At 35.2% G+C, this 11956-nt stretch overlaps 2 protein-coding genes across 2 annotated transcripts; one reads left to right on the top strand and one right to left on the bottom strand.

The window, feature by feature from the left end:
- Nucleotides 1-842: 842 nt before the first annotated feature.
- Nucleotides 843-7347, bottom strand: LOC120270237 (protein diaphanous homolog 1-like). Its single transcript, XM_039277261.1, has 3 exons — nt 7296-7347; nt 5619-6404; nt 843-1237 (listed from the first exon to the last, which is right to left on the bottom strand). Exons 1-3 carry the CDS (start codon nt 7345-7347, stop codon nt 843-845), a joined length of 1233 nt encoding a protein of 410 aa, XP_039133195.1.
- Nucleotides 7348-8036: 689 nt separating this feature from the next.
- Nucleotides 8037-10998, top strand: LOC120270169 (signal recognition particle 9 kDa protein-like). The gene is made up of 3 exons (XM_039277196.1): nt 8037-8355; nt 8448-8516; nt 10808-10998. The coding sequence occupies exons 1-3, from the start codon at nt 8284-8286 to the stop codon at nt 10919-10921; spliced, it is 255 nt and encodes an 84-aa protein (XP_039133130.1). The 5' UTR covers nt 8037-8283; the 3' UTR covers nt 10922-10998.
- The last annotated feature ends 958 nt before the right edge of the window (nt 10999-11956 follow it).

Genomic DNA, 11956 nt, shown 5'->3' with positions numbered 1-11956 from the left:
CGTGCTTTTTTTGTTGATGCCAAACCTTTCACGTCGCGCATATTGGACATACAACTTATAAACTTCTTCTTCACAATCAAGAATCATACCGGCCCCCGGCACAATATTTTCAACTAAATCCAAATCTACTGGTTTTTCTTTGGCATGATTTTCATAACTTGAACATTCAATTTCTACATTATCTTTTTCTTTCTCACTACACCCAAGTACCACTTTTTCCATGTTCTTGCTTTAGGTATATGTCTAAAAACAAATTAGACAAATATTTAGAATAATTTATGTACATGAAGCAAAGCAATGGTTTATAATCCTAAATAACTCCAAAAAATCATAAAGAAAAATATCCAGATGATGCCTAAATAACTAGAAAAATAATTTAGATACATTGCCAACAAACAATAATAATCCATATAATGCCTAAATAACTCCATGAAATTTTTGGTTTATAATCATAAAGAGAAATCCACCATAAAAAATAAAAATTCTTAAAAACCATTAAAAAATAAAAAAAACCACAAAAACCTCAAAAAATGTTAAAACACACATCTATGTATGTATTTTAGCAGTATGTACACAAAATCAATTAATTCATTCATAACTATGGTCCAATGGAGTGGATTATTTAGCCACAATAATCAGTTATAAGTAACACAACCCAAACCATAATTTCTTAATTAAATGAGTAAACTATTAAATCATTCATGTAGTATGTATATAATGCTTTTAAACAGATTCCAACAAACAAAGAATTGGTTTTCCCAAACGTTTGTGCTCCCATAACAAGGCCAAGTAACTCAAACAAACCAAACAAATTATTACAATACATGAAATAAATCATACCTTTAATATAGTGGAGGCAAGAAGCAGGGAAGGGAAGCCAAGACCTGAGCGGGGCCGGGAGCAGAGGAGGAAGCCGCTGTCGGGACGGGGGCCAGGAGCACGGGAGGGAAATGGCGGCCGGGACGGGGCCGGGAGCGGGAGAGGGAAACGGCAACAGGGACGGGGCCAGGAGTGGGGGAGGGAAATGGCGGTTTAGATGGGGCAGGAGGTGGGGAGGGAAGCGCGGCCCGGACGAGGCTGGAGGCCGAGGGAGGGAGGCAGGCCTCCGGGAGCGGGGAAGGGAAGCGACAACCGGACGGGTCCGGGAGCCGGGAGGAAAGCTGAGTCCGGAGTCGGGAGGGAGGCGGCGGAGGAAAGTGGCGGCCGGGACAGGGCCGGGAGCTGGGGAGAGAAGCGCCTGCCGGGAGGGAGAGAGAGAGCCAAACGAGAGAGAGAGAGAGAGAGAGAAGAAAGACTCACGTGGGTGACAATGGCTTTTTAATTATTAAAAAAAATCCACATCACCGGCCACATTAGTTGTGTGGTTGGTTCATGTGGTTCCTTTGCCTCATATAGCATTACTTGTTCGACAACCGCCTTCTCTGATCCTGTGCATTCCCGCTTTAACTGACGCGTGTCAGTGCTCTTCACTGCCACGCCACCACTCACTCTTCAAAAAAATTTCGCTCCAAAGTATTTTTTTTTGGATAACTTTTTATTTTTAAGAATTTATAAAATAAAATTTTTATATTAAATATTTAAATAAAATAACCACTAGATAAATTATTAGTAAATCATGAGGTCGAATTTCTGTGCCACATTGTACCATACAAATAATAGATATTTACTTTGGACTAAAATAGAATGCCCTTTAGTCTTTTTTTACTTGTCTAATTTAATTAATTCACTTGTCTAATTTAATCAATTCACATGGATTATGAAAGTAGTTAAATTTAGTTGAAAATTTAAAATTTATAAAATTTATATTAATTTTTTAAAATTATTTTTATTTAAAATGTGATTTAATAAAATATGTAATTGATATGATTTATTAAAAATTATAAAAATATATTAAATATAAATATAAATGATGAATTTTAAAAAATAATATTTAATGCTTCATGAATTTATTAAATGGACAAATAAAAAAAAATAAAAAAAAATTCTAAAATAAAAAAATAAAAAAAGACCAACAGGAGTAAATCTTTAGAGTTTCATTAAACCACTGTAATTGGTCTATAACCATATCTGTATTTTTTTTAATAATTTTCTTTTCGAGAAGGCACATGTTTGCCAAATATGTATATATATATATAATGAAATATTTATAAAAAAAAGTTATTTATCCATTATAAATATAATTATCTGGACAGAATGGTAGAAGATAGTATGAAAAGTGAAATTAAGCACAAGCAGATGTACATTATTCATGAGAAATTAATAGATTACATTAGAGTCATTCAAAAACCTAGTTAAACAGTAAATCGGATCGAGCCGGTTTTTTTGAACCACCGGTCCGGCTCCAACCGGTTTCATTATTAACCGGTCCGGTCCGGTTTTGAAACCGGTTCGATCGGTCCGTCCGGTTCCAATTTTTGGAATCATGGGTCCAAACCGGACCGGACCCAGGCTTCTCCTGCTTAGTTATTTTTACCTTAAACTCTCTCTCTATATATATATATATATGTAAATTTTCTATTGCTAATGAAGCTGATTGTTTGTTTTTAACTCTATATATTAAATGACCATTCTATTAATTTAATTTTAATTCATAAAAACCGGGATCGAACCGGATTGGACCAAATTGGTCCAAAACGGTCCCAAACCGGGACCGGATCCCGTCCAAAACGGTTTGGACCGGGTCCGTTTTTCTCGTTATTTTAGTCCGTCCGGCTCCAATAATAAAGAAACCGTTTAACCGGTCCGGTCCGGTTTTGGACCGGTCTGGTCCGGTTTTGGACCATGCACAGCCCTAGATTACATGATGCTACAAAAATAAATAAATTTATTAAATAATAACGCTTGTTAATAATGCTAGGCTGTTTCCGTTGGTTAATGTGAAAAAACAAAATTAGAAAAATTTGGTTACATGCCCTTTTTAAAGTGGATGACTACTAATATAATGTCATAAAAATTATATCTACTTTATGTTTTTATAAAAAAAAAATATTTACTTATAAAATTCAAAGTAAATGGAGTATAAAAATAAGTTTAGCAAAAAAAAAAAGGGAATGTTCATGAAATTACAACTTTTCTGTAAACATATACAAGTAATTTGTTATTATCAGGATAGTGTCCAGATAAAAAAATATATCAAAATTTAATTTTATATATATATATATATATATATATATATATATATTTGTCAAGAAGAATATGTGATAATCCAAATGAATTATGTTGCGGGAAGACATAGTTATTGTTACGAAGTGGTAGGGTGTCAGGTTTGACTATTTCAATTTTATCCCTATGTTAATTATATTATATAATTTAAAATAAAAAAATTAAATTTACTAATATAATGGGTATAAGTGTCAATGGTCTCTCTTAGTATATTGATAACAAATCCTTTGAGTCAGTGTTTGTTTTGGGAAATCCGAAATTGAATCTCAAAGCCATGCAAGGTGAGCTCATAGGTGATGGTGAGCGTGTATCATTGAAGGACAATAACACCTCTCCCGGTTCATAGGTGTACGGGTCATTAAGTAATAAACCTCCTATGTGTAAGTAAGAGAGGGTCGTATTTCTTTTGTGTCCCAAGAAGTACTATTAGTTTCTTTTTACAATACAGTCTAGTTTACCAAACAGAAATGATTGTTTAATTACAAATAACAAATAAAGGAACAAATATAAGAGACACCACACAACCTAAAAAGATGTGTAAACACAGAGGCTAAAGAAGTTTCGGGCAAAAATCCCCTCGGGAGAATAGCAAAGTAAGGATGAACTGAGCATAAAGTATGATGTTGGTTAAGTTTTGGTCCGCTAGACTCTTAGGGTGTGTTTGGATGACGGAATAAGAATGTGGATAGGAATGGAGGGGGTATAATACTCTAATTGGTCCTTTTACTCAGAAATGCTTCTGACTAGTCCCTCTACTTTTGAAAATGTGCCCACATAGAGAGAAATGCTCCCAACTAGTCCCTCTACTTTTGAAAATAGGACTAAGTAGATGGACTAAGTGGGCCCATTTTCAAAAGTACAGGAACTAGTTGGGAGTATTTCTCTCTAAGTTGGCATATTCTCAAAAGCAGAGGGACTAATCGGGAGCATTTCTGAGTAGAGAGACCAAAAGAGAAAAGAGAGAAAAGTAGAGGGACCAATTAGGGTATTATACCGAATGGGGGTAATGAAGAAAAAGATGGGAATGGGGATAGCTTTGTTCTAATGATTTCATTCATTGTAATGATGCCCTTTGTTTTAGCATCAAGTATCTGACTATTAAAACACTCACATAAATTATTCAAAAGCATGCCACATTTAAATTGTGGTTTGAAGTATGCCCTACACCAATGTTTAGGATCTATATTCTTCAAGAACCTGTGAGCTTCAGGAGACATAACTTGTAGGATTTCCATTTCCCTATTATAGGCAGGAATATAACTTGCCCTAACACATTTCCACATTTGGTCCTTAAGGACTTTGCCTTTGAAACTGTTTCTGAAGTTTGTATGGATGTGTCGTACACAATATCTGTGTTCACTATTTGGAAATAATTGCTCTAAGGCAGGTATAAGGCCCTATGGTTAAGTTATTTATTAAACCAGGACCATTAAACAGAAAAGAGAAAGGGAAAACATGAAAACAAAATAAACATAATTAGAATTTAACATAGATCATAGATGAAAAATATTTCATAGAAAGGTGAAGAAATTAAATCAGCAGGACATAAATAGGATATGCATTACCTTTTGCCTGTCGCTCATGAAACACCAATGGTGGCTGTTAACTATCTCCAAATCATTGGCCAACAGCTCTAGAAACCAATTTCAGTTCTCAAAGTTTTCTCTATCTACTGCGGCCCATGCTATGGGGTAGATGCAATCATTAGCATCTATCCCCACAGCTAAAAGCAGCTGCCCTCCAAATAAATTCTTCAGAAAACACCCATCTAAGGAGATGATCTGCCTGCATCCTGTTAAGAAACCTGATTTTAGAGGCCCCAAGCAAACATACATACCTTCAAATTGCCCTTCACTGCATTTAAATATCACTGTTGATCTTGGCTGTGTCCTCATGAGTTCAAGTCTGTAATCATATAATCTTCTCATCTGATAGCTTTCATCACCATCTAGGAGGCTTTTCACAAGACATGTGAACATGGCAAAAAAATAAATAAATAAAGGCCAAAAAGTACAAACAAGTCAGTTACAACAAGCACAACTAAAAATGGCAATCTTTGTAACTGGAAATTTTCAGCAAATGAAACTAAAAGCATAAAGATGTAATAAAATATAAGCCTTACCTCCTTGCGATGGCCTTAGCCCTCCAAGCTTTGATCCTGCTTATATTAACTTCTTGATTGGACTTAACTGCTTGAATAATTCATGGTATTGACCATGAAGGATCTGCACGAAATTGGTCCATATATTCCTTTGCAATCCACTGTGAACTGACATGTCGAACATTGTGATCACGAGTACATTCATGCTTCAAAATACCTGATTTAATCTGAATTGTGTTTCTATCAGTTACCATTGGTGCAACCCATAAATAAAAAGGACATTCTTTCCTGCAATATGCCTTGCACCTCTTTTTATTATTGGGCCTAAAGTTTATAACACATCTATTTTTAATACCATAATTTCTAACAGCCTCCCTGAACTGCTTGAAACTAGAGAATTTCATCCCAATCTTGAAATGGGGATCCTTCATATCACAGTCTTGAGTGAATTCTGCATACTTTGGTTTGTTTGGTTCTAATTGTTCCTCATCTGTTGAAAAACAGGAATTCAAGTCATCGGATGAAGCATAGTCTGATTTAGCATCCACCACAGGTATATGCATAGGGACAGAACCACTATCAGCAATAACTCCCTCCTCCTCACCCTCCTCTTGGCTATTGAAACTATATTCTGAGTCATGCAGCTCACTGCCCTCTTCTAATTCCTTATCATCATCAGCTTCTTCATCTGTTGCATTACCACCTTCTACATTTCCTGCTTCACTTTCTTCAACATTACCCAACTGATCTTTTTCTATGATTTTGTCTACATTTTCAGTTGATGCATTTCCTGCTTTCTTGTTCCTAACAACATTAACCTTCACAGCACCACTGTCAGAGGATGATACCTTAGCATACAAATTTATTACTTTGGTGTGATTCACAGTCATTGCCATTGCTAGTGCATCTGCATCATTAATTATTTCTCTTAAACCCATTGTGCTGTTGTTAATGTCTAACCACCAGAACCTACAACCATCAACTATTAATCCCATCTCCTTTGCCATGTCTACAAGTTCTAATCTAGATATTTTATCCGCGCAACAATAATCTGCAAACCCAGCTAGACTACGATCGGCCCATTTGTGCACGTCACCATCTGTATATTGCAACTTAATAGTGAAGTATTCACTGTTGGGCGCTGAAAAAATTTGTTTGTATTAGCCAATCAATAAATTTGTTTGTATAACCCAATTAATAATATTGTTTGTACTCAGCTATACTAGCATCATATCACTAAAATAAATACAAATACAACTACAATAGTATATGAAGATACTTTAATTTCTGTTCATGAATACATATGTATATATATATATATATATATGCAACTTATGAAAATGCCTAGCATATTTTATGAGAACATAACATTGCAATGTACAAAATAAAACAAACCATACAGACTTGCATAAGTATCATATGAGTTTGCAACTAAGAAATTAAACTTTGTAGTATTTTAAGAGAACATAACATTGACAATTAAGGTAACAAACATCTACTAATAATTAACAAGTTTTCATTGGAATTAAGCTTTACAGGTTCATATCTTTAGTGGGTACTAAACTATACCCAAATTTCATTGAAGGTATTACCCCTATTTCTCTTTATCTATGTGGGGACCATTTGTGTGGGTGCTTTTATATTTATAATGGAATTGATGACTTCTCACACATACACAGACAACATATATATACTCCCCATAAAAAGCCAACGTCTCGTATCTTCAATTATACAACAATTCATTTCTACAACATATAAATAGCTCACATCCAAAACCAGAGAATATACACCATGTGAGAATCTTCCAAAAAGGGTGCTCGGTTCTTCAGGGCAATAAAAAAACAAAAAAATACTGCTAGTATTCACTACTAATGATGAAATTTAGGATTTATCTTCATCTCATGTAATAGGGCAAGGCATCAATTGATGATCAATTAGTTTGCCCTAAATCTTATTTTAAGATAGACTATACATGAAACCCTAATGCTCGATCAACATTTCTAATTTCAAAATATTTGTCTCATAAACTTACGATAGCTTGGTGGTTCCTTCCCCAGAGGTCTTATCGCCCAATTGACGTCCATGTATGTCAAGTGTTGTCACTTGTTCTTCTGCGGTCACCGTCACTTGCGCGGGAAGATAGGGAAATATTGTTTGTGGGTGTAGAGAAGAAATGTGGAATGCTTGGACTTTGGTCGGCCTAGTCAGGTGGTGGCGGCATGTGACGATGGAAACGAGGGAAGACAGAGAAGAGCGGGAGGGGGAAAGGTGGGGACGGGAGATGGGGCCGGGAGGGTTTTCTAATGGCAACTGATGTGTCCGGTGACGTGGACGTCGATGTGGCATCACCTTGTCCACATCATCAAGTTACTGATATGTCAACGCCACGTAGGAAAATGAGATTAATTTTTGGGGTTGATGTGGCTATTCCGGTGGCCACATAAGAGAAACCTCACTGGATTTTCCCTGGTGCCCTCTCGGTGCAAGTAAATAAATATAAGGTATCCGAAAAAAAAAACAAATCAAAATTTGATGCTCAAAGTGAAATTTGGGCATAATAAAGTACCCACTCAAGGTTATTACCCCATCTTACACATACATTCACCATTAAAAAAAAAAACACCTGTTTTTTTGGTCTAGGTTTTCTACTTATTGGAAGGCGAAGAAGAGCGGTGTTTTTTTGTCTAGGTTTTCTCCCGATTGGAAGCCGAAGAAGAGCGGTGTTTTCTAGATTTTTCTCCCAATTGGGCGGCGAAGAAGAGTGGTTTTCTCCAAAATTGGAAGGCGAAGAAGAGCGGTGTTTTTCTAGGTTTTCTCCCGATTGGAAGCCGAAGAAGAGCGGTGTGTTTTGTGTTTTTCTTTTTCAGATTTTCTCCCAATTGGGCGGCGAAGAAGAGTGGTTTTCTCCAAATTGGAAGGCGAAGAAGGGCGGTGTTTTTTTTTCTAGGTTTTCTCCCAATTAGAAGTCGAAGAAGAGCGGTTTTCTCCCGATTGGAAGGCGAAGAAGAGCGGTGCTCACGATGGTGTACATCGCTTCTTGGGAGGAGTTCGTCGAGAGATCCATCCAGCTTTTCCGCGCTGATCCCCAATCTGTGCGTTTCCTTTTTTATTTCTCCGTGTTCCTTTCGATTTCTGATCATTCTTTTCTTGATCTTTTGCTTGATTTTTGGTTGTGTTTGTGCAGTCTCGGTATGTGATGAAGTACAGGCACTGCGACGGAAAACTTGTGCTCAAGGTCACTGACAATCGTGAGGTATTTTGTTGTTTCTTTGATCTCTTTTAGCCAAAATTTTATTGATTTCTTCTGCTATTGTAGTATTTTGTTTTGCATCTCTATCCAATTTGGTTATGATGATTCTGATTGTATTCTTTGCAAGAGTAAACGCTGTTTCCACCTGTGATGTTTTTTTTTAAATATATTTATGGAGAGATTACTTATTGTTCTTGTTGCGTTGATGGTATTGAATTGCCTTTTGGAGCAATAATTCATCTTGTTTATGCGCATGGATGAGCTTGAATATATTTGCATTAGCTGATAAAATTTTGTATGGTTTTTGGTACACATATTTATGAATTATGAGTGCTCATTTTGACGTGCATTAGGTTGCCTTTGACTTCGATGTAATGTTCAAGTTTGGATTCTTTGTGCATTGTTTGGTTGTATTAGTTGTATTTGATATTCATGTGAGCTTGGCCGTACTGAACGGCACTCTAGGGAAGTAGTCTTAGCTTAAGGTTGTTTCATTTCCGAATTTTGTGCAATTCGAAGTAAAGCCAAATATTTACTCACCTTTGCGGGCATAAAGATTGTGGATTTATAAGAAACTTATTAGTTTATCTTAGAAAAATATGAACCATTGTTGCATGAAGGAATTACTTGAAAATTTTTTTGTTTGCAATTTCAGCAATTGGATATAGTTTTATAAAGAGTTCATGGTTGTAAGATCCCTGAAGTCAATCCATAAGGAAGATTATTCACTTACTTGCTGAATGCTTTGTTTCATGCCTTTGTAAATGTTGTGGGTTCATGTTATGGCTATATGAAGAACATTTTCTGTTACACCATTTGAAAGTCTTCCCATGTTCGAGTCATTGATCATCTTATTACTTATTTCTTATGCTAATCTCCCATTCGTTGACCTTTTTTTTTTGTGTATATTTTCACATTTATCTACTTCAAATCATGGGGCTAGTTATGCCTGCTCCATTTTACAAGACGTGATCACCTTTTTCTTTTGTGCTTCTATTTTGATTATATGTTGGTCTTGTAGACAAATTTTGGAACTTTGATTTTTGTTACCTCTAGGTCTTCTATTGACTTTATACACTGATCTTTTTATATTGGCCTAGTTATATTCCTAGAAATTAGCTTCTCATCCATTGTTGTTAGCTTCTCATTGTCTTGTTTCATTCTCAATATGTTTTTGTATGTTTAATTTTACTAAATTCTCAATGTTCATTTTGTTGTCAATAATACCTATGTACTTACTTCTCCTCCAATGAATTGAACAAAATGCTCAAATTGATCAGTATTCTTGTATCCTCTTCACCTTTTTCTCCTATTTTGTGGGGTTGAATTGATTTCAAGCTTGCTTCCTATTTGATTGTAGCATACCTTAAACAGTTGGAGCAACCTTCACGCATATTTCTTGCACAGCTTATTTCCACATTGAAGTGTTCTCGAGTCTCTGTGTCTCTCTAAATTGATTATTTATATGAACAGATGCTTATTATTGTTTTTTTACCTGATATTATATTTTATTCTTGGCAAGTGCATCAGTTGGTTGGGCCAGGCGTTTTGTATCTTTTAACGGGTGCTTATGAGAATGGAAAATAGCCTTGTTTACAAATCCTTAAATTTATTCTGTAAGGGTTTTTCTTCTATTAAGTGTCTATAAAATTCCGGTTGGTAAATAGACTTTTTATTCCAATTGTACTCAGTAACCCGAACTCTAATTGACCTTTTTCATCATTGTGAACTTTCAGGTGATAAACCTCATCTTTTGACCGTGATTGCATTGCCACAGTTGGGTTTTATTTTTGTTTTTTTTGGAAAGCCTCTGTCTTTTGCTTTTGTAACACTCTCATATCTAGTGAGTGTACTTAAGGAGACATGATTCATTGCTATGTCAGCTGGCTAATTATGGATTCAAGGAATACATATTTACAAAAGGATTACATTATTCATCTACTAATCAGACATCAGATAGCAGTAACTGTGTGTGGGTGTGTTTGAAATTAAATGGATTTTTTTTGCAGGAAATTTATCTTGGTCTGATAAATGTGGACCCTTTATAATGTTAGTGGACATTAGCTGACATTTTTTTTTTTTAATAATATTAATATTACTTTTCCCTCGTGTATTTTGGCATCCTTGATTTACATAATAAAGTTTTGCGGTTGAAATTCTTTTTCTAAAGTAAGAAATATTCTCTATTTGAATAATGCATTCGCCATTTATAATCCCAAAGTTTCCAAAATCACTCATCATTGTTCTCATGTTGATATGATGAATTGGTCATAATGAGAAGTGTATGGTTATAGTGCCTGAAGTTTAAGACGGACCAGGCCCAAGATGTAAAGAAGATGGAGAAACTGAATAACATCTTTTTCACTCTGATGGCTCGAGGCCCTGACGGTAAAACTCAGTTTTCGTAATTTTCTTATAGATATTGATCACTTCCTTCATTTCGAATGGTTTACGTTCCCTTGGTATTTTGATCAAGTCATTGGCCATTATTGTTGATTAATACCGAGATTATGTTTTACCTTTTGCACAGCTGGATATATCCGCGCATCAGGCAAGGAACAAGCGGAGCAGTTAGCTTCCAAGAAAGGCAGAGGTCGGAGGCAGTGAAAGGCTTTTAACTAATCCCATCTGACCGGCAACGCTTTTGATTTCACTTTAAAATTCACTAGATCTAAATGGATTTTAATTTACTTCTCATTGTTGCTGGCGAGGTCATTGACCAAAAATTTTGAGGCTTTTTAGCATTGAACTTTTGTGATCATTTGATTAATAGTCCAATCGAAGTGAAACTTTCACAGTTGAGGATATGTGAACAAATGCAATGTGGTGTGTGCTCAACTCTTCACAATTTCTAAGTTGTTTTTGATTTGAATGTCACATAGGCATCATTTCATGGAGCATTTAGATGGCTACTTGCTTTTTGAAACGAATTAGATGCCTGTCTTGGTAATTACTTTAGTCCTTGGTTAATTTATTTTAACCAAATAGGGGAGGTTTTAATTTGGTTTGAAGACCCTTAATCCTTTCTTTGTGTATTTTTATTGAAAACAAAACACGATGTGCACCAAAATAAAATATTATAGGTAAAAAAATTAAGTGTACGATTAGCAATGTATAATTGTTAATGCGGGTTGTTTACCTAAAGTATGACTATATTGTGTTAAAAATTCTAATAAGAAAAATTTATTCTTTTCTTGTCTACCCTCCTTCCGACCTCGCATTTGTCCAAATGTTAAATATAAGCATAAAGTTGTCAAAAAATTATTAACAGTAATTATTTAGATCGAAAATGAACTTTCAATTTAAGCTCATAAAAATATTCAAATGTTAGGGCAAAAACGTTTAACACTTAAATGAAATTTAAATAAAATATAAGTAGACTTTTTTAGTTAAAATATTGAATTATAGGAGGCTGCACAGACTGTTAAACCTGTTTTGGTAAA

Source organism: Dioscorea cayenensis, chromosome 10 (genome assembly GCF_009730915.1).
Source record: "Dioscorea cayenensis subsp. rotundata cultivar TDr96_F1 chromosome 10, TDr96_F1_v2_PseudoChromosome.rev07_lg8_w22 25.fasta, whole genome shotgun sequence".
Lineage (NCBI taxonomy): Eukaryota > Viridiplantae > Streptophyta > Magnoliopsida > Dioscoreales > Dioscoreaceae > Dioscorea > Dioscorea cayenensis.
The sequence above is the reverse complement of the archived record's forward strand: the minus strand, read 5'-3'. Positions and strand labels throughout refer to the sequence as shown.